At 50.6% G+C, this 19,099-nt stretch overlaps 8 protein-coding genes across 8 annotated transcripts, besides 6 other annotated features; 3 read left to right on the plus strand and 5 right to left on the minus strand.

Annotated features, from left to right (window-relative positions):
• Positions 1–268: 268 nt before the first annotated feature.
• Positions 269–1,108, plus strand: EKO05_0006325 (2-dehydro-3-deoxy-D-gluconate 5-dehydrogenase; the record flags this gene model as incomplete). The annotated part of the gene is made up of 2 exons (XM_038940367.1): positions 269–397; positions 449–1,108. The coding sequence occupies 2 exons, from the start codon at positions 269–271 to the stop codon at positions 1,106–1,108; spliced, it is 789 nt and encodes a 262-aa protein (XP_038797827.1).
• A 180-nt stretch (positions 1,109–1,288) lies between these two features.
• Positions 1,289–1,321: a tandem repeat.
• Positions 1,322–1,411: 90 nt separating this feature from the next.
• Positions 1,412–2,531, minus strand: EKO05_0006326 (uncharacterized protein; the record flags this gene model as incomplete). Its single annotated transcript, XM_059636772.1, has 3 exons — positions 1,412–1,617; positions 1,677–2,063; positions 2,111–2,531. The coding sequence occupies 3 exons, from the start codon at positions 2,529–2,531 to the stop codon at positions 1,412–1,414; spliced, it is 1,014 nt and encodes a 337-aa protein (XP_059492755.1).
• Positions 2,532–2,637: 106 nt separating this feature from the next.
• Positions 2,638–2,795: a dispersed repeat.
• Positions 2,796–2,819: 24 nt separating this feature from the next.
• Positions 2,820–3,006: a mobile genetic element.
• A 126-nt stretch (positions 3,007–3,132) lies between these two features.
• Positions 3,133–3,229: a dispersed repeat.
• Positions 3,230–3,235: 6 nt separating this feature from the next.
• Positions 3,236–3,376: a dispersed repeat.
• Positions 3,375–3,875: a mobile genetic element.
• Positions 3,876–4,666: 791 nt separating this feature from the next.
• Positions 4,667–5,647, plus strand: EKO05_0006327 (Inositol oxygenase; the record flags this gene model as incomplete). The annotated part of the gene is made up of 1 exon (XM_038946081.1): positions 4,667–5,647. The coding sequence occupies one exon, from the start codon at positions 4,667–4,669 to the stop codon at positions 5,645–5,647; it is 981 nt and encodes a 326-aa protein (XP_038797829.1).
• Positions 5,648–7,942: 2,295 nt separating this feature from the next.
• Positions 7,943–9,274, minus strand: EKO05_0006328 (uncharacterized protein; the record flags this gene model as incomplete). The annotated part of the gene is made up of 3 exons (XM_038940479.2): positions 7,943–8,252; positions 8,301–8,922; positions 8,971–9,274. The coding sequence occupies 3 exons, from the start codon at positions 9,272–9,274 to the stop codon at positions 7,943–7,945; spliced, it is 1,236 nt and encodes a 411-aa protein (XP_038797830.2).
• A 2,091-nt stretch (positions 9,275–11,365) lies between these two features.
• On the minus strand, positions 11,366–12,032 carry EKO05_0006329 (uncharacterized protein; the record flags this gene model as incomplete). Its single annotated transcript, XM_038940498.2, has 2 exons — positions 11,366–11,851; positions 11,901–12,032. The coding sequence occupies 2 exons, from the start codon at positions 12,030–12,032 to the stop codon at positions 11,366–11,368; spliced, it is 618 nt and encodes a 205-aa protein (XP_038797831.2).
• An 890-nt stretch (positions 12,033–12,922) lies between these two features.
• EKO05_0006330 (uncharacterized protein) lies at positions 12,923–13,898 on the minus strand (the record flags this gene model as incomplete). Its single annotated transcript, XM_038940462.2, has 3 exons — positions 12,923–13,354; positions 13,406–13,598; positions 13,651–13,898. 3 exons carry the CDS (start codon positions 13,896–13,898, stop codon positions 12,923–12,925), a joined length of 873 nt encoding a protein of 290 aa, XP_038797832.2.
• Positions 13,899–14,798: 900 nt separating this feature from the next.
• EKO05_0006331 (uncharacterized protein) lies at positions 14,799–16,898 on the minus strand (the record flags this gene model as incomplete). The annotated part of the gene is made up of 5 exons (XM_038940307.1): positions 14,799–15,131; positions 15,180–15,970; positions 16,018–16,560; positions 16,615–16,683; positions 16,739–16,898. 5 exons carry the CDS (start codon positions 16,896–16,898, stop codon positions 14,799–14,801), a joined length of 1,896 nt encoding a protein of 631 aa, XP_038797833.1.
• Positions 16,899–17,328: 430 nt separating this feature from the next.
• EKO05_0006332 (uncharacterized protein) lies at positions 17,329–18,995 on the plus strand (the record flags this gene model as incomplete). Its single annotated transcript, XM_038940358.1, has 2 exons — positions 17,329–17,353; positions 17,413–18,995. The coding sequence occupies 2 exons, from the start codon at positions 17,329–17,331 to the stop codon at positions 18,993–18,995; spliced, it is 1,608 nt and encodes a 535-aa protein (XP_038797834.1).
• Between the last annotated feature and the right edge of the window lie 104 nt (positions 18,996–19,099).

Below are 19,099 nucleotides of genomic sequence, written 5' to 3' on the forward strand. Positions count from 1 at the left end.
TGTCCCGCATTCGCGCACGTCGGCGTTTGAAAATGTGGGGTCGCGTTCCGAGAGGCTTCCGAGCGCTGATCAAGCTCGCAGCATGATGCGCTGGTGCTAGAGTGCCGTGAACAATTCTCTGCCAGCTAACCACTTAGTCGATACCTGCTTGCGCCTGATCTCCTGTTCGCTCTCGAAGCTCAAATCCTCTGGAGACAGACAGACCTTGTGTTTTGATTCCGCTACTCACACCGTTCCGATTTCCAGCACCAGCGCCAAAACAGGCACAATGTCTACCGTACAGCAGCTCTACTCACTTGAGGGCCACACAGCTCTCGTCACAGGAGGTACCAGAGGTATTGGGCAGACCATGGCTATCGCCCTCGCCGAAGCAGGGGCAGATGTCCTTCTTGTCCAGGTACGCTCACAACCCACTGAGCCCTCTTAACAGTCACTGATGAGCTCCCAGCGTGACGAGTCAAACCAGCAAACAAAACAAGCCATCGAGAAACTCGGTCGTAAAGCAACAATCTATATCGCAGACCTGTCCTCCAACGAGTCCGTCACAGCACTCACCCCTAAAATCCTCGCCGATGGCCACAGAATCCACGTTCTTCTCAACTGCGGTGGTATTCAGAAACGACACCCTGCTCACCAGTTTCCCGACAACGACTGGAATGCCGTTTTGCAAGTTAACCTCACTTCCGTCTTCACACTCTGTCGCGATGTCGGCGCCCATATGCTCGAGCAAGCAGCAGACCTTCCGCTGAAGAGAAGAGGCTCCATCATCAATGTTGCCTCACTCCTCACCTTCCAAGGCGGTATCACAGTCCCCGCGTATGCTGCATCAAAGGGCGGGGTCGGGCAACTCACCAAGGCTCTCTCCAACGAGTGGGCGAGCAAGGGAATCAGCGTCAACGCGATTGCGCCGGGATATATCGCAACCGATATGAACGAGGCACTCATCAAGGATGAGAAGCGCGCGGAGAGTATCTTGAGTAGAATTCCGGCAGGCAGGTGGGGAAACCCAGAGGATTTCAAGGGTGCGGTGGTATTTCTGGGGAGCGCGGCAAGTGCATATGTTAGTGGAGAGCTGTTGACTGTTGACGGGGGGTGGATGGGCAGGTAGTTGGATTGGAGGTTCTGTTGCAATGGCTAATACTCATGAAGTTGGAAGACAATGTCACGCATCCTGAATCGTTGTGTCGGCAGTGCACGCAAGACAATTGCTCCACAGTTTACCACATCCAATAGCTTTGCTTTTGCCTTGAGCAGAATCACGGCGCTTTGGCAATGATTTCGGAAGCATACATCCTCACATCCTCACATCCTCACATCCTCAAAGTCAGTACAAGGGCATAACACTGTTTTCATTCAAGTCATGATCATTCATCTATCCACGGCATACCTCTCACAACTTGCTCACAGCGATTCAACCAGAGAGGTCAATGCCACCAGGCTTATCAGCAAAGCCGACATCAACGCCAAACGGCGGGTAGACATATCTCGTAGGACCGTTCTTCTTCTGGACTGCCTCAAGGTTCTCGATGTCGTCCTTGTCGAGTGAGATGAGTTTACGGTTCTCATCGATGCGCGACGGGGTTACGGACTTGGCGAGGACGGAAGAGTTGCGAGCCACTTCTGCAGTGTTAGCTTGAATCCACAAGTCAGAATGAGCAATCAGAGGCGGGGCTTACGGTGGTAAGAAAGCAGAACGGTAGCAGGAGCAACGTCGTGCTTCTTGGCGACAGCGATGACACCCTCATCCTTGAATAGCGGCGAGCCTGTGCTGCCGAGCGGGCTGTATGCGGTGATGTGAATGCCCTTCTCTTTGCAGAAGTCAACGATCTCCTGCTGGGGCAGCAGAGGGTGGTTCTCAATCTGGTTGGCGGCAGGGGTGATGGTAGCCTGTGCGAGCAGCTTCTCGAGGTACTTGACGGAGTAGTTGGCGACGCCGATAGCCTTGACCTTCTCAGGGTGGGCCTGGATCAGCTTCTCGAGGTTCTTCCATGTGTCGACGTGTGTGATGGAGCGGTCGAGGTCACGATCACCGTTCTCGAGCTTGGGGAACAGGGGGTGGTTTCCTGCTCAAGTCAGCATGTGGCTGCAACACAGTCGTCACAAGACTCACCATTGGGGTTCATGGGCACCGGCCAGTGCACGAGGTAGAGATCAACGTAGGGTGTCTTGAGCAGATCCAAGCTCTTCTGAAGCCCCTCCTCAGCACGGGTGTGGAATGTGCACCAGAGCTTGCTGGTGATGAACAGTTCCTCGCGCTTCACGATGCCCCGCGAGATGACGTCTTGCAGCGCCTCGCCGACCTCGTCTTCGTTCTGGTAGCAGTAGGCGCAGTCGATGTGCCTGTAGCCGCCCTCAATGGCGTGGATCACGGCCTTCTTGACTTCACCGGGCGCAGACTGCCACGTCCCCAGGCCGAGGGCGGGGATTGTGGCGCCGGTGTTGAGAGGGATTGCGGTGTTCATTTCGGGCTCTGGGTTGAGGATGGATGAAGGGGTAGCTTTGAGGATGAACTTGGAAAGTGCGGGGTTCATGTCTGGCACTGGGTATATGTATCTAATGCAGCGGATGGAATTATAGGCGCCCCATTGCGTGGTATCCCCACGCTGTAGCGTTCTGAGGTGTGTGATTTGATGATATTACTATGGTATCCGGCGAAAGTAGTGTAGTGGGTCCGGCATAACCAGGGTTTTATCCAAGTCACCCGAAATAGCCCTATTAACTAAATTACACTAAATCCCCCTTATTTCTGTATATAATACAATGTAGCCCTGTCTCTAGAAGCATCTACGTGGTATCTCTATTATGTTTAGTAAACCTTTATCTCAGCTATTACCCCAGCAATCTACCCCCCCTTGTTCCTGGTATCTATTACAAAATAAGGGTCTTCAGATACAGACTCTCTGTCTAGCTGGCCACACCTACAGGTTTATTGCTAAACTTCTTAACATTATAGAGAGACAAGTTAGCTATGCTCTTGCTAGTAAACAGGTTACGCTAAGAAGGCGATTATTAGGCCCTAAGGGGGCAGGGGGGTCACGTAGTAGGAGAAGATGAAGGATAAGAGTGTATTGCAGGTAAAGATAGACAAATTGCTGCTAAACTAGCTATAGTCCGTTGACAATTATATACTTGTCAGGCTCTCGGCCTTAGGCATGTGGCAGCGTCCACCTCTGACCTGTGTTGGCAATAAGTACTGTTCTAACCACAGGCTCACTATCTGAGTGAGCATAATGTCAGGACACGGCTCTGTCCACCGTGCTAAGCATCTAAAAGGTAACAATGCTTACACAGATAGTGAGCCTGTAGTTAGAACAGTACTTATTGCTAACACAGGTCAGAGGTGGACGCTGCCACATGCCTGAGGCTGAGAGCCTGACAGGGAGTAGGGAAGTATTAATAAGGAGAGGTACTGTAAAAGGATTATACTACTTGTTTATAGCTAGATAACCCTTTATCCTAACCTTATATATATATCAGATAGAGCAGCAGCTTATAGAGTAGAATACACCCTTTAAGAGCTTTATAAAAGAGGGATTAAGCCTATCTTCTAGCATCTACTCTTACTAGATCTTAACCCTATTAAGGCTGTCTAGAATAAGATAAAGCACTATATAGAGATAAACTATCTAGATCTATATACTAGGAGACAGTGTACCTATAATTAATTTAGAGGGAATATTTAGGAGGCCTAGGGGTTAATCATCCCTAAGTACCTTAAAGAGCTTATAATAAGCATGAAGGATAGATGCTAGGCAGTTATAGATGCCCGTGGTGGGTACACTAAGTATTAAAAAGACTCAATTCATCCGAGAAATACAGCCGAGCACCCCTGTCAAACGACTCCACCTACACTACTTTCGCCGGACACCACAGTAATTCTTCCGGAGGCCGAACTGCCCCCACCAAAGCTGCCCACCGGTAGAGCAGAGCCCGCAGGCGCTGGGAGAGCGTTGGCGCGCCCCCGCTCGAGGAGCATCCTTGCCTCTTCCATATCAGTCGGAGAAGTCTCGACCGAGGCGTTGCCGAAAATCACGTGACTCAAACAAGCTTACTAAACTTCGATGCGCAGCAGTCCCTGTATCCGTGAGTAGGATCAACAACTCGCTCGACAACCGACACTAGCGTCTTGGTGACAGCCTGTCGGCGAGAATTACTCTGTTGGATCTCAATCTGGCTACTTCGCGCCAATGACACACGCAAGGGTCCACAAACTGTTCGACGATGTGAAAGCTAAGAAAGATCTGCCAACCAGAGAGCACACAATGCTGCAGCAGATCCGTCAGTGCTGCTTTCCAGAACCCCAGATCTCTCGTCTGCGATTTGACGCGCGGGCAGAATTTCCCCGCATTCTACTTTGAGCCTTTCGTCGCGGGGAGTTCTCGTTTCAGTGGACCTGAGAAGAACAGTGAAAAGTCTCTGTCCACAGAGAGACTGCTTCTGGACATGGTGATGTCGCTGAACTTGGAAAGAGCCCGCCGATATGGGCTGGGATGATAGAGGATAAGTACTTTCAGTCTTCGCGCCACGTTTCTAGCATCAACAGCACTATACTTGAGCTTCATCTTTCCGCTCTAATCTTCAAACTCCACCATTATCACTTGAGAAAAACAGCGAGAGTACACGCTTAACAACCCACCCAATTACTATACCCCGCACATACACCACAATGGCACCAGGTGCTATCTTCGAGGAGCCCAACGTGGCTGAGAACTTCAACGACCACCGCGATGGCCTTGCTCTCGAGGCCACATCTGACATGATCGACGACGTCAATGTCCTCAAGGCCGCCATGAAGGTTAAGCAGGGCACTGCTACACAGGAGGAAAAGGACATCTACGCACAATCCCAGTTCGATACAGAAAAGGACAAGACACAGTTCCGCCAGTACGAAGAAGCGTGTGATCGTGTCAAGAACTTCTACCGCGAGCAGCACGAGAAGCAGACCGTTGCTTACAACCTGCGCGCTCGCAACCATTTCCACGGCAAGACCCGCGCCGAGATGACCATTTGGGAAGCCATGGAGAAGCTCAACACACTCATCGACGAGTCCGACCCCGACACATCCCTCTCCCAGATCGATCACCTTCTTCAGTCCGCCGAAGCCATCCGCCGTGATGGCAAGCCACGCTGGTTCCAGCTCGTGGGCCTTATCCATGATCTCGGCAAGCTCCTCTTCTTCTATGACGCTCAGGGTCAGTGGGACGTCGTCGGCGACACATTCCCTGTCGGCTGCGCTTTTGACAAGCGCATCATCTACCCTGACACATTTAAGAACAACCCCGACTTCAACGACGAGATTTACAGCACTGAGCACGGCATTTACCTGCCTGGGTGTGGTCTCGACAACGTTATGTTGTCATGGGGTCACGACGAATACCTTTACCACATCATGAAGGACCAGTCTACCATACCTGATGAGGGTCTGGCGATGATCCGTTACCACTCCTTCTACCCCTGGCACAAGGAGAACGCGTACAGGTGGATGATGAACGACAAGGACCACAAGATGCTTGAGGCAGTCCGGGCTTTCAATCCATACGATCTGTACAGCAAGTCTGACGAGATCCCCAAGGTTGAAGATCTGAAGGAGTACTACCTTGGCATCATTGACGAGTTCATCGGCAGGGACAAGAAGATCAAGTGGTAGACAAGTGGTAGACAATCGTTCGGTTTCCGCGAATTTTTACACGATTTGATTTATACACATAGCGACACGGAGAGCCAAGAGGCCCGTGAATGATATTCTGTTACATCTTCATTTCGAAGAAACCTCGACCATTGGATCTTCGCTCAAAAGACTTATCATTGTTGCATTGGGTGACGTGTCTTCGGCAAATGCTCACATGTACCCTATGCAAACCTGCAGCTATCATCTCATTTCACTCGTGTGTAGGAGTTGTAGAACCAAAACCATAACCTCTAACATTTGTCGCTGTCGTAGTATCCCTCAGCATCCAAACTAGCCAAGTTGCACGAATCATACCAACTGATGAAGGCCACATCATCAATTCATGGCTTCTGAGAAAACCCAAGGTATGACATCGTGCTCTCGAAATCGAGGTTTCGGGGACTTTGCTTTGCGAATATGACCGTACATGTATCGGCGGTTGTATATGGATACATATTAAGGAGTCAAAGATGGACATTATCAAGCACGAGCTTGGTTTCTGGGCTTTGCACCCACTGACTTTATCGTATGCCCAAGAATCAATTACTCGGTATTGAAAGCTTTGGTCAAATGAGGCAGAAGGATTGAATGCACTTCATTAATCGAGCAGGAACCTCTGTGCCCGCACGTCTACCACCACCACCAACATTACGCCAGCGAAGGAAACACATGCATTGATACAAACTATACTGCTCCTTAGAGTTGGCGATAAGCCACTCCGCGTTTTCTAGGCTGCTTTAAAGTCTACTACTTAGTATTGCAAGGGCTTTGTTGCCTATAATGATACTTTTTAACGCCGGACCAAGAAGCTGGGCGGACTCTCTATTTATTAGTAGTAGAGTTTTGATATAACACTACCTAGCCTTGAAGCCCGTTACCTTCCTAACGATAACTACAAAGCCCCTATAAGTATAGGGCCATATAAATGGTAGCAATGGAAAGGAGCTTCATTCGAGATGATTATTGACTGTGGGAACTGTGAATATGACCATGATTAGCACATTGATATGGATAAAGCAGGTCTGAATAAAAGGTACGCTTGCTCGTTCCGAAGACAGCGGTATATTTCTTCGCCACTTTTCGCCGTTGAACTTATTGGGAATTGCTACAGCAAAAGAACGAGGTTAGAATAGTTGCCAATAGTGCAGAATTGAGTGCCTAAGGGAAGGAAAAGACTCTTCTATAGCAACCACGATTAGGACTTTTGCATTCTGGCTGACGGATTAGGCAGGACCTGTCTCCATCGCTCGTTTGCTCTGAGGTCCTCAATTACCGCGTCATTTCTTAGTTTCCAGCAGCTTTTGGCAGACTACTGCTTTTACGTGAAGAATAAGACTAGTGCGGTGAGATACTAGGGTAGAACAATGTTGCCCTAGTGTAAGGACTCGTGGTTTCCAGAGGCAGTAAGCGTCCAATTAAGCAGAGCCCATCATTGTTTATGGAGTGTAAACACTCGGAGTGCAACGATTTTTCTGCCCTCAGATATGTATTGATGAATTGCAGAAAGAGGCCATGGTTCTAGCGAGCATTTTGGAATCTTATCCACAGCTACGCTACGTGGTCCCATGATCGATCTTTTCGATGTCTTCCTCAACGAAGGTGAGAAAAATACCTGATTGTACAGTTCCACAGGGATGTAGACTAAATTTTAGCGATAAACAGCAATCAAAACGCACTCAAGAATCCCAATCATCATTATCGACTTTAGCACGGTCGATACTCTTGGTGCTGGATTTATGCAGTGCCTTACTGGCAGCCTTCACGGTAGACGCGGCAACACTCCTACTCACAAGGTCCTATACCAAATCAACAACGGCGATAAATACATTTGCGAACCCAATTCCGACGACTGCGGCCAAATATATGGCGAAAGTTCCTAGCAGAACGTCCAAATGAAATACGTTCGACTGGACGGCGGGAGTCGGCAGGCGGCGTTCTGGATCACTACAGATGGCTACTACAACATCAATACTGTCGATATCCACCAGTATTGTTGCGGAACGTCTGCAAGTGGAGGAAAAGAAGGGTTCTGCAACACTTAATGCGTGTGAAAACCTGTAAGGGAAGGGTAGGAGGGGGTTCCGACCATTGTGGATAGTGCGTTTCGAGTGTGCTTCGCATGCGCCTAAGCAAGCGGGTTGTATATAAGTATATCGGAGTTCTTAACCACAAGAATTCTAGGACCCAGTCCCACATAGTACAAGAGTCATCGTATTGATTCGTTCACATCCGCAAACACATGGACTGTTTTACATTTACATGAGTTTATGCAATTCAAGCAGCCCTGAACATGCTCAAAACCCCAGCCCATGTCTCCCTAACGGTGGGCTGAATCTGGTTTGCGGGCAGAGCAAAACCGTACGTGCATTTGTCGCGAAGCTCGTAGGTGTAGGAGTAGGTTGCATTACCAGTCACGTCAGTGTAATCAGTGGAGGATCCAGTGGTGGCATACAAAGTCGAGCAGCTAGGACCGATAGTGTAAGCAGTACCTGAGACAGCACGAATAGCAGATGCGGCGTTTGTTGCCAAAGTACGGTGCTGGGCGTCGTTCTCGGCACGAAGACTGCAGTCGTAACCATATGGCCTGGAAATATGTCAGTCTTGACTCATCCTACAAGCGGTCACGACTTACCAAAGAATGTATTGTCCATAGGAGTGCACATCAATGTACAATCGGATGCCACGCGAGTTCTTCAGAGATTGAACCTGTGCGACAAGACCGCGGTTCTCAGGGGTATCTCCCGCGGCCTGGCCTTTGTAGGTCTCGGCACACGGGTTGGTACTGGCACCGTTGGTGAGCTCCCACTTGTAAGGCCAGTTGCGATTGATGTCAGTGCCGACGCAACTGTTCCCGCTAATTGTCTTGCGGTTTTTACGCCAGAGGCGGTCTGTTGTCTGAGTGTAGACGAAACCGTCTGGGTTCACGATCGGCATGATGTAGAAGTCAAATTTATCGACAACCGCTTTTATGTTCGCGTCTGATGCGTACTTGGTGAGCAGCTGCCACGCAAAGTACTCGGTGGTCATCGTAGTGATCCACTCGCGAGCATGAACTGTGCCATGGATGAGCACTGCGGGCTTCGATCCTTTGCCGCCAGAACCCCAAATGTGAATACCGGTGATGACACGACCCTGCACCGAAGAACCTGAGGTCACAATTTCTGAGTTGCCAGTGTAACCAGCCTGGAGATCGCGCAGAAACGTAATGTGATCTGTATACGAGTGGTATGCGGTAAACCAGCTCTCGCTTGGCACTATTCTTCGTTAATATAGAGGCAATGCAAGTCGGAAATCAGCCCTACCAGCGTACACTCCCATCTCGCCCTCTTCAGCCAGACTGGCACCCACATCATCGTTAATGACTTTGCTCTCTGCCAGCGAGTTTATCGCATCGATATGATCAGGCGACACAACGACGTCGAGCTGAGCGGACTTTCCAGGGTTCAGAACGTGGGCCGATAGCTCCTCAATTTTAGCTTCAAGACCCTTGATGTTCTCCAGGCGAAGAAGCTTGAATCCACTGTAGTCAATCTTCTTGTTGTCCCTTGGAACCACCGAGGCAAAGACGGAGGATACAAGCAACGCTGAGGTAAGAATAAACTTCATGTTGGGTGGTGGAGCTGGAGTAATCGTCGTTGCTCAGTAGGAACAAGAGACCGGCCTACCTTTTATGCTGATTGTAGTCAGCGCATGCAGTTGCCTGCCCGTCTCGTCCGTCGCCGACACTTTCAGATGGCCATCAGAGTACCACATGGATTAGGCAGGTGTTCGCTTTCCCCAGCTCCCACAATGATCTGCTACAAGCGCCAGCAAAGCACGACTGAAAGAAGCCGGAAGCGAATCTACTGCTGTGAATGGTGGTTTCATTTACTCGAGGGTGCTTGGGAGCTACTTGGCAGATTATGTGTGGGAAGAATACGATTGGCTCGGAGCGCTCTTGGCCCGCCAAATAGAGAAGGAGGTGGGAAGACAGTTTCTTGGCTATACGGCAGGACCAATTCGAGGCTCAGACGGACTCTAGATGCGCATTCCGAGGTGTATCTGGAACATGACGTGCTGCAATTTGCTATCTGACAAGGTCGAAGCGAAGCTCTGTTCGGGAAGGTCCGATAGATGATGGGAAAGCCAAAATATGACTAAATGGAGCGTCATGAAGCCACAACAGTGTAGATTCGAATCATAAGCCAAAAGACAGTTCGAGCAATATTGTGTGTGGATGCATCAGGTCTTATAGTTGTTTCTCTATGTTTGTGAAAGTGTGCTACAGCTCTCGAATATACTACTTTCTGAGCCTATTTGGGTCGGCAATATCCCAGTCGGTGAGGTCCATCACTCGAACTCCTGCACAAGATCAGTTATAACATTACAGACACAGTATGTATACGAGGATCACACGAGGTGGACGAGCACTTACTGCAATCCTTCAGTCCTTTGACAGCTTCTGCTTTGAATTCAGCTGAGATGGTCTCCGTTGCATCTTCGATCAGGACTACGTCGTAGCCGAGCTTGATACCAACAGTAGATGTTCCTGGGGCACAGGCATTGGTGATGAGACCAGTGATGATCAAGGTCTCGATACCGCGTATTGTCAGTTTTGAAACCAATGCCGTGAACTGATGGTACTGATTATCTGCAAAGACTGAGTAAGAGTCAAAAGAGTGGTTTCGTGCTATTTGATGTAACTGTCAGTTGTGCGGAACCCTTCGAGGTACTGCGGTCGGTTTTTCACCCCATCCTCAGTTTCGGCACGCCATGTTCCTGCGATGTAATGGTCGGCATAGACGCCCTGGGTCTCCTGCTTTAGCAGGCTATCGACAAAAGTGATGTTCACGGCATCGCCCGGTTCAGTGTCGGGTTGCGCAGGAGTGGAGGAAACATGGCCTTCAGGATGCCAGTCTTGAGATGCCGCAATGAATGGCCAATGATGATCGTCAATTAGCTTGTGACCTGTGGTAAAGTTGTTTATTCACGAAGGCTTCCGAGCGATCAAGAGCAATGCAGTGTGCTTTTGTGACTTGCTAGAAAACTGCGAGCTCGATCGTTAGTGTGGCGCAAGAGTCTTTAGTGATCTAGCTATGCTGATCTTTCATCAGCACGTCTAGAAGTGTTGAAACCACAGTGAGAAGTATTTTGAGGAAGACTATGATCTGAACGCGCACGTCGAGCCAACGACGAGTTCTGAGCGCATTTTGTCTCACACGTATCACCGTACTTCTGTTACGAGCATCTGGAGAGCCAAGCCTGCACTTTGCTTGCCAGTCCTACGCTTCAGTTCCTGATTCTATACACTGAAAAAAGAGCGCACAAAAAGTAATTACTAGGCTACACCTCAGCACATCTCCCCAGAAAGACCTCGTCGAGAGCTTCGAGGTTTTGAGGGACCGCAATCTCATGACGCTTTCTCAGGCAAGGTAGTAGCAACTCTGTATTTGCAGCTGCGGGAATTCAATTGCTAGAAGGTGGGATGCAGAAATTTGGTGAGTTATCCATAGCGTCCTGGTTGTAACTCATAGTAGTGGAGTCAGGACCAAGTTTTGTGTGAAAAAGGTCGGTACTTTCGATTCCACTTCTGGTTCTCCTTCATTGACGAACAACACACTGGTGTGTAACAGCACCGGCCCTGCTTGATTCTTCTCACATACACTTCCGCCAAACCATCTCCCTGTTCTTCGACACTGTCTCGTGTGTCATCAAGATCTAGTTGCACTTGCCCCACTTGCTCTGGCACCAGTTCGCTGCACCACAGAAATCGGCTCCGCTACCGCAAAAGTTCGATCCAGAACAGCACAGTCCACTCTTGCACTTCTTGTTAACAATGGGTCCGCAAGTCTCGCCCTCACCCGCATCGGGACCTCTCGCAACTGTCGGCTCAGCAGGTGCCTTCTCGTTATCGCACTTTCCGAAGCCGGCCTGACAGCCGTCACCGCAGTAAAGGCTCTGGTCCTGAATGTCGTTCTTGGGGCCGCAATGGCCAGCGGAAGAGCAGCAGCGGTAGAAGTAGCCGTTGGCTCCGGCACCGGGGCAGGTGACGCCGCCTTGGGCGTGACCGCAGACATCGATGACGGGGACAGAGGCAGGGAAGGTTTGTGCGGGGGAGGTCGTTTCAGGAGCGCAGGAGGAGCCGGGGGCAGAGAAGGACTTCAAGCAGCTAGAGGCGTCGCAGTGGTCCTTGGTGCTACCGCACTGTATGAATTAGTTATAGTTTCTAACACAGCAACTTAGAGCGACATACCCATCCATACTGAGAGCAGCAGTTGTTGTCCTTGCAAACCAAGTTGCCGTACTTAGGGCCACAGTGCTCGGGGTCAATCTGAGCGATGACACCAGCAGCGAGGGAAAGGATGGTGACAGCGGCGAACTTCATTATGACTACGTTTGATTCTGTAACGAATGGCTTTTATGAAAACGAATGTATGCGACACGACAAGACAACAAAGTACAATCGACAACAGAAAGAAACCCGCGGATGTCCAGTGCAGCTGTCTTATGTAGACATATTTTTAGATGACCCCGTATTGTTCTGCCCGCTCGTACCTTGCATGTCCAATCACCACCGCGTGTAGTGAGGCCTGATGGGCGCTTTGCAAGGTTGTTCTCGTGAATTTTGAACGCTTTGAACGTTAGCGGGCGCTATGGGCTGCCAGTTTACGTCAAAAAGTAAGCCCATGGTTAATTGCAGGGATCGTTGCGGTTCCAAAACAGATCTCATTGACTCGGAGATTTGCCTTCGGGGGACGTGGTGGCCGAGGTGGCGGCTTATCGTGCACTGGAATGAAGAAGTTTGCTGGTGCGTGTGTTTACACTCAAACATGCTGACTGACGTACACAAAGAAGCCTATCAGCATTGTGACAGCAAGCAGGCCTGACCGGCTGAACACGAGGCACGAAAATGCGCAGTCTGACGAGGATGAAGAGCTGGAGTGGAGCCGTCAATGCCGAAGTTAAGCAAACGCCAAGCGCTAGCGGCCGGATCCAATCACGACCCTATCCACGTTTGCCCCTGATTCTGCCTCCGGATCCAGACGCCGTCGAGCACGAAGCTTTGAGGCGTTAGCTTATCATGTCGCTTGCAACTTCTGGGTTGAAAGGGAGAGACGAGGCTTGATCATGGCTTCATTGCTTCATATCGAAATGTGCGGCTGGGCTGAGCAGGCTGCTGTTCCGGGGCCTTAAGCTGCATCACTATTCTAGGTAATCCATAAGCTCGCCAGTGAGCTTGAAGGTAAGACGTGCACTATGAAAAAAGAGTGTCTTTTAGTTTCCAGCCTGCATGGAGTAGCCTCCGTCAACGGTGACAGTCTGGCCGTTGAGGTACTGGCACATTGTAACGAAGAGGATAGAAGCAGCCATGTCTGTGTCCTTGCCCGGGCGCTGGGCAGGAAGGCCCTCCTTCTTCTCTTTTGGCATCTCGGACTTCTGGTTGTCGTCGCGGCTCTCCTGGGTAGTCATCTCGCTTGGGAACACACCTGGGGCGATGCTGTTAACGCGAACCTTGATGCCATTCTTCGCGATCTCGGTAGCAAGCATCTTGTTGACGTGAATAGTAGCGCACTTGCTGGCGTTATAAGAGAAGTGGTCTTGTGAGATGCGGACATGGCCGGAGATGGAAGAGATGTTGACAATCGTGGACGACCAACCATGCGTTTGTTGTGTGCCCTTTGCAAGAAGAGGAAGGAAGGCGGTCCCCTGGGGAACGTTAGCTGGATTTGGTCGGAGTGAGAGCATCGTTAGACGTACCATCAGGAATGGACCGACAACGTTGGTTTGGTAGGTGTCGAGCCACTCTTTCTCAGATGTCTCGCCAAACATGTTCTTCGAGAACTCTTCAGCACTGTCCACCTTGGTGCTGGTCTTGCCAAACGCGATTCCAGCGTTATTGACGAGAATGTCCAAGTGCTTTTCCTTCGATTCGATTTCCCTTAAAATTTTCCTCAAACATAGTCAGTCTCAAAAATCGAGGTGAATATCTGGAGGCATCTTACTGTACACCGTCCTTGGTCTGAACGTCTCCAACAATGGGGATGATCTGGCCAGGAATGTCTTTGCCGTGGACCTCAACGACTTTCGCGAGCTTCTCTTCTGTCCTACCGACAATGTAGACCTTGGCACCGTTGACTGCAAGAGTCTGTGTGATCATGAGGCCGATGCCAGATCCACCACCTGTAACGAGGGCAATCTTGTCCTTAACATTGAAGATGTTGGACTGCGTGAGCTCTGCGTTGTTGGACATGGTGGAGTAGGGGTGTTGCAATTGATTTGAGATCTGGTTTGCGCCTTCTGGTGCGGGCATGAGATTCCTATGAGCTGGTGTAGGGTGTTTGAGAAGGGGCTGCCGTGTGGCAGTTGATAAACAGCGGAAACTGTGTTGTCGACGACTGACGTCACGAGCAAGACCGATGACGTTGGAGGGCACTTTTTTCGTGAACATGACGGTCTGTCGAGCGCTTGGAACGTAAAAGTGAATGCAGGTGGAACATAAGAGGGGAAGTGCAGGCTAGAGATACTCGTCGGCTGCGAGGCGTGCACGAGCTGCAGCGGCCTCGATCATTAACGTGCTCATGACATCACATCATTGGCCAATGCCTATTGGAGCTCGACGACTGAACAAAGCGTGTGCTGGACGTACGAACCACACCCGCGGGAGCGTCGCCCATGCCAGGGAGCGTCGTTGATGGTGTGGGCCGCGCTCACCTTGCAGTCGTTCTCCTCAGATTCTTGCAACTCAACCTTATTGTCGGAGCCCTGCACATTGGTTCCTGGGTGTTCATCCATGAAGAATTCATGTGTCCAACGTATCCAATCCGTACCGAATTTTCTCACGACGTCGTCACCATCATGTCCAAGTTCGAATATTGCCGTTTTCGCCATGCACCTTCCTGCCAGCTACACCCAGGTTCATGCTGATCATAGATGTACCAAACAAGGACTACAGCGTTGCCAAAACCTCGAGCTTTCCTTGGTCCAGTACTTTCAAGTTTCCAGAAACTGGGCTGTTTATTTGGGCAAGCGTTGAGCAACGTCTGACTCAAAATCTCTAGACTGCTGACTGACGGCTATGTAGCTGACGGCGTTTCTTGTTAGTTCATTCGAGGCCATGTTTGTTCTTTGGTATCGAGTCTTGTATAGTCTTTCAATGGAACTTTGCCTGCACGCCTCCGTATCTGACACCATCGACTTTCAGCTCAAAGACCAAGCCAGCGCTCTCTATCCGCATGTCAAGCGTGAAGTCGAGATTGTCGAACACCACTCCTTTGGTGGTTGTCAATCGAGTGAACAAGCTCTTTGGCACTGTGTCCAAATCCGTAGTCAGCGTGCACACGTTGATAAGACCTTTTTGGAAGGAGTCCGGTGCAACGTCCATATCGCAGGCAATCAAATCATCTTCGACGATTAAAGACTGGCCCGGTCGGAAGTTGCGCGTGTAGTGGAATGAGATTGGTTGTGCTTCTGACACTTGCGCACCCTGAATAATGTTAGCGACGTACTCGTCCAAAGTTTGCGGCACACTTACCTTTGCAATATGCCACTGCATACGATCGCTCACCATCCACCGCTCCCAAAGTGGACTCCAGTATCGATCGGATATGGGATGCTTAGATTCGTCAAAAACAGTAGCGTAGCTTGTACCGTAGTGCCATCGGCTTCTCCTGCTGACAACCATACTGCCCTCTAGGCCGCGAAGCACGGCACCTCGTACTACTGCAGTCCAAGCGTGAATTGGGTGGTAGATCTCCACGGACTGCGTAGCGCTCATTGCAATGGCGTGGGTTGGACGTTCCGAGTAGGGCGGGGGTGGTGCGCTGTTGAAGTGTGACTTCATCCGACCGTACAAGTAGTTGCTCTGTCCGAATCCCCCTACAAGGACAATTCCACAAACAAGACCATCTTCCGCTCTTATAGTCTCCACTTGACCCTCTACCAGGTTGATGACCTCCTGCACAACTGGATCGAAGATGCTCTTGACCTGCTCATTGCTCATAACTAGAAAACCAGAATCGAGTCCCGCCTCCTCATCATCAGGTAAACCGGGAAAAGGTACGTTTACTTCATTGTCTTCGTCCTCGTTGAAGTTGCGCTTCACAAACTCTTCAAAGTATTTCAACCCCATGTTCCAGGTTTTCGCTTTCTTCTCGCGCATCCAGTTGTAGCGGTCGGCGCCGATGCGCTGCTTGACATGGTCTTCGAATCGGTAGTTGAGGAAAGCCGAGCCACAAAGGTTTCCAGTGCCGACAGCACTTTCTTCGACGCGTAGAGGAGACAATTGGGTGATTTTGTATGCGATGAGATCGACAGTACCACCACCTAAGTCCGGTCAGCCTTCTTCAACCTTTCGGCAGCCATCGACATACCAGCATCGCAAACGACGAAGTTATCCCCAACCTTGAGATGATTCGGTTGTATCGCCTTGAGTGTATACACTGCAGCAGCTTCAGGCTCAGATATGATCTTCAGATCGTGTCGATTTCCCATACCTGCCTTCTCCGCAGCTTTCAATGTAGCATCCTTCGCTGAGTCTGACCATACAGCTGGCACCGTCAGGACAAATTGCACCTCTGTCAGGCTCATGAAGGTCTCCCCGTACCTCCTTGTCAGAGTCTCCATTGTGTGTTTGTATATATGCGACAGATAGTCTGTCACCGCCTCATTGACCGTCTTCTCGTATTTGCGGAGTTGAGCTGCCGTCTCCAGCGGCGATACAAAATGAGGGAGCTTCTGATTGCGGTCGAGGAACAGCTTTATACACCGCAGGCGCGTTTCTTCGGGCTTGAACTGAAACCCCCATTTTACGTTTGCTGCAGGCTTCGCTGAGGCTTCAAGCGACGACGTAGAGCCGTTCGATGGAGGGGCATCGGTGTAGCCTATTTCGGTGGGGACTTTGTCTGATGTGATTCCTGAAAGCAAATGAGCACTCATGTTTTTCCGGTCGCAGTGAAATTGTGGCGTACCATTACCCCCAGGCCACGTCTTGATAATGTCAATGTCATCCGGAGTCGCAGAATAAACAGCGGCCACGCCTCCATCAGGTCAGCCTCCGAGTATTCTATGGTCTGCGCATTGCGAGCCACCTACCACTGTATGTTGTGCCAAAATCGACACCGACGATCAGGCGATCGTACGTGGTGCTTGCACTCGAAGCGGCACCGATTGCGCTTGTCGCCAGGTTCGCATTGGACCCTGGGTTGAAAGCGAAGGGGGCATTGCTCCCTCTGAACGGCAACGTCGTGCTCATTTCTCTTTGTATGAGAACAAGGCTAGGCGGGCGCGTCAAGGTTATCGTCTCGTTTCTCGCGGTCGCGTTGCGGGGTCAAATCAGCTATCGTCAAGCTGTTGCACGCGGAGACGAGTTAAATCGAGGGCGCAGTAGACCTTAAGGTCAAGTAAAGGGGAGCCTGAAAGACATCGCAGAATCCAGGCGCCTGCCGAGCTTTCTCGTGCAATAGTGAAGCCTGAAGCTGGCGGTAGGCTATGCCCAGGGCGTCCAGCTGCAGCACTGTCGATCGTCAGTCGCGTATGGCTACGCCGCAGCCCCGCTGTGCTCCGGTCATCCTTACAAGATCTTCCAGGCAACAATCTAAGCCGTTCGGTACTGCAGCCATATCTCCCGAGAATGGTTGGTGCTGGAGATGAAACCCTGAGAGCGGAACGAACTTGTTGAAGCTATGAACGGCGAAAAGAAGAGCACTGGTCAGTCTCCACGCCGCACAAGCTGCTGCGCTGGTCTGGATCGATACTGACACAAGCAGATCTTTCTAGTAGACTCAGCGTGAAACGTGGAGGAAAGTTGATTTCGAAGACGCTCGGCAAGTCTTCATCAGCGCCCTCCGTCAGCGCCCCGCCTAAAGCTGCCGTTGGCGCGTCAAAAGTAAAAAAGGATGAGGTGCAGAGACGCAAGAACTCTTTCCATAAGATGCTCCGTGCGTCGTCCAAGGAGAAAGACAGCGCCCGCCCTGTACCGCTGATTGATCCTGCACCAAGTGCATCTCAAACACATGACAGCCATAGCAATCATGTGGACTCCTTAGCGGCAAATGCAGCTGTTTCTGCAGAGAATGGCAGAATTTCCAAGCTTGAGAGGACGCATGGCCCAGGCGACGTTCATCTCACAGAGCTCGAGAAAGCACTGGCAGCTACGCAAGCCGAGACAGCGGCGTTGAAACAAGAGCTGGAGAGAGTTAAGCAGGATGCGCAAGCCTCTGTTGAGATATCCAGGTACCAGGCAGCGGAAGCACATCAAAACGCCACACGAGAGTTCGCCATGACTGTCGAAAATGAAGCTCACGAGGTGGACTGCAAGCTTCAGCATCAGCACCATCAATGTGACGAGGAATTGATGAACCAGAACCATGACCTCCGCTATCGCCTCGTCGAACCCCAAGACCAGCACATGGCGCAATCAGCACGACAGCTTCCAACCCCCATGCACAACGAAGAAAATTGGGAAGCTTTGACGCTACGTTTGCACGAGGCCGAGAAGGAGTCGCACTCCCGCCTCCAACAGCTTCTATTGCTCAAGTCTAGCATCTCGTCCCTCACACGCACAGACTCACAGGTCGCCGACAGCGAGCTTGCAGAAGCGTTCGCGCAACTGGCCAACCGAGTAAGAGAATGGGTCGTGTCGAACTATAGACGCACGAAGATGAATCTCGTTGACGCTCCTTCTGCGACTACCGAGTTACTCAAGTCAATCAAGACCGACTACGAAGAAATCATAGCAACTGATAAGCTTGCACTGTATCAAGCCATTGTGTCCCGCTTCCTCATGCGAATCTTCGATGAGCTTGTGGTCTTTGGCATGCCAGGTTGGGGTATGTATGCTGGAGTTAGAGCATTCTCTGCAAAGATACAGAATGCTGGCGCCGAGTTTTGTGAGTGGAGACGTGCGACGCTTCGGGTCGTTGAAAAATACCAGCTCGGACCGGCTTTCCAAGAACAAAAAGACGAGATACTGCAAGGACTTGCCACCGAGCTTGAAGCAATTCTGCTATCCATTACGTCTACAAATCTTACGCCGGGTGCTCGGGCTTCGTTGTTCGGTATTTTGAACACGGCTGCGGAACTGCAGCGGACACTTTGTTTACAGAAGGCCCAGTATCGCGTTCATTTCTTCGACACCCTCGAGCACGAAAGAGATCACGTTGAGAACCGTACGATGGAGCCAGTGAATGATCTAGAGTATTCCACGGACGAGGGCAATGGCCAACACACAGCACATAGGTTTGGTTTCTGTGTCTTTCCATGCTTGAAGAAGCTCGGCCATGAAGTTGAGGCTGACACAGAATTGGAAAACATTGTTTTCAAGGCCAGAGTGTGTTGCGGTGTTGGTTGAGCTTATTTCAAGTTTTGAGCTCCTGAACGCCTCCCATCTCATGACCATCGCCCGTCTAGGGTCACTCTCCAATACGGTCAAGCTGGAGATGCATACACGAGAAA

This window comes from Ascochyta rabiei, chromosome 10 (genome assembly GCF_004011695.2).
Source record: "Ascochyta rabiei chromosome 10, complete sequence".
Classification (NCBI taxonomy): domain Eukaryota; kingdom Fungi; phylum Ascomycota; class Dothideomycetes; order Pleosporales; family Didymellaceae; genus Ascochyta; species Ascochyta rabiei.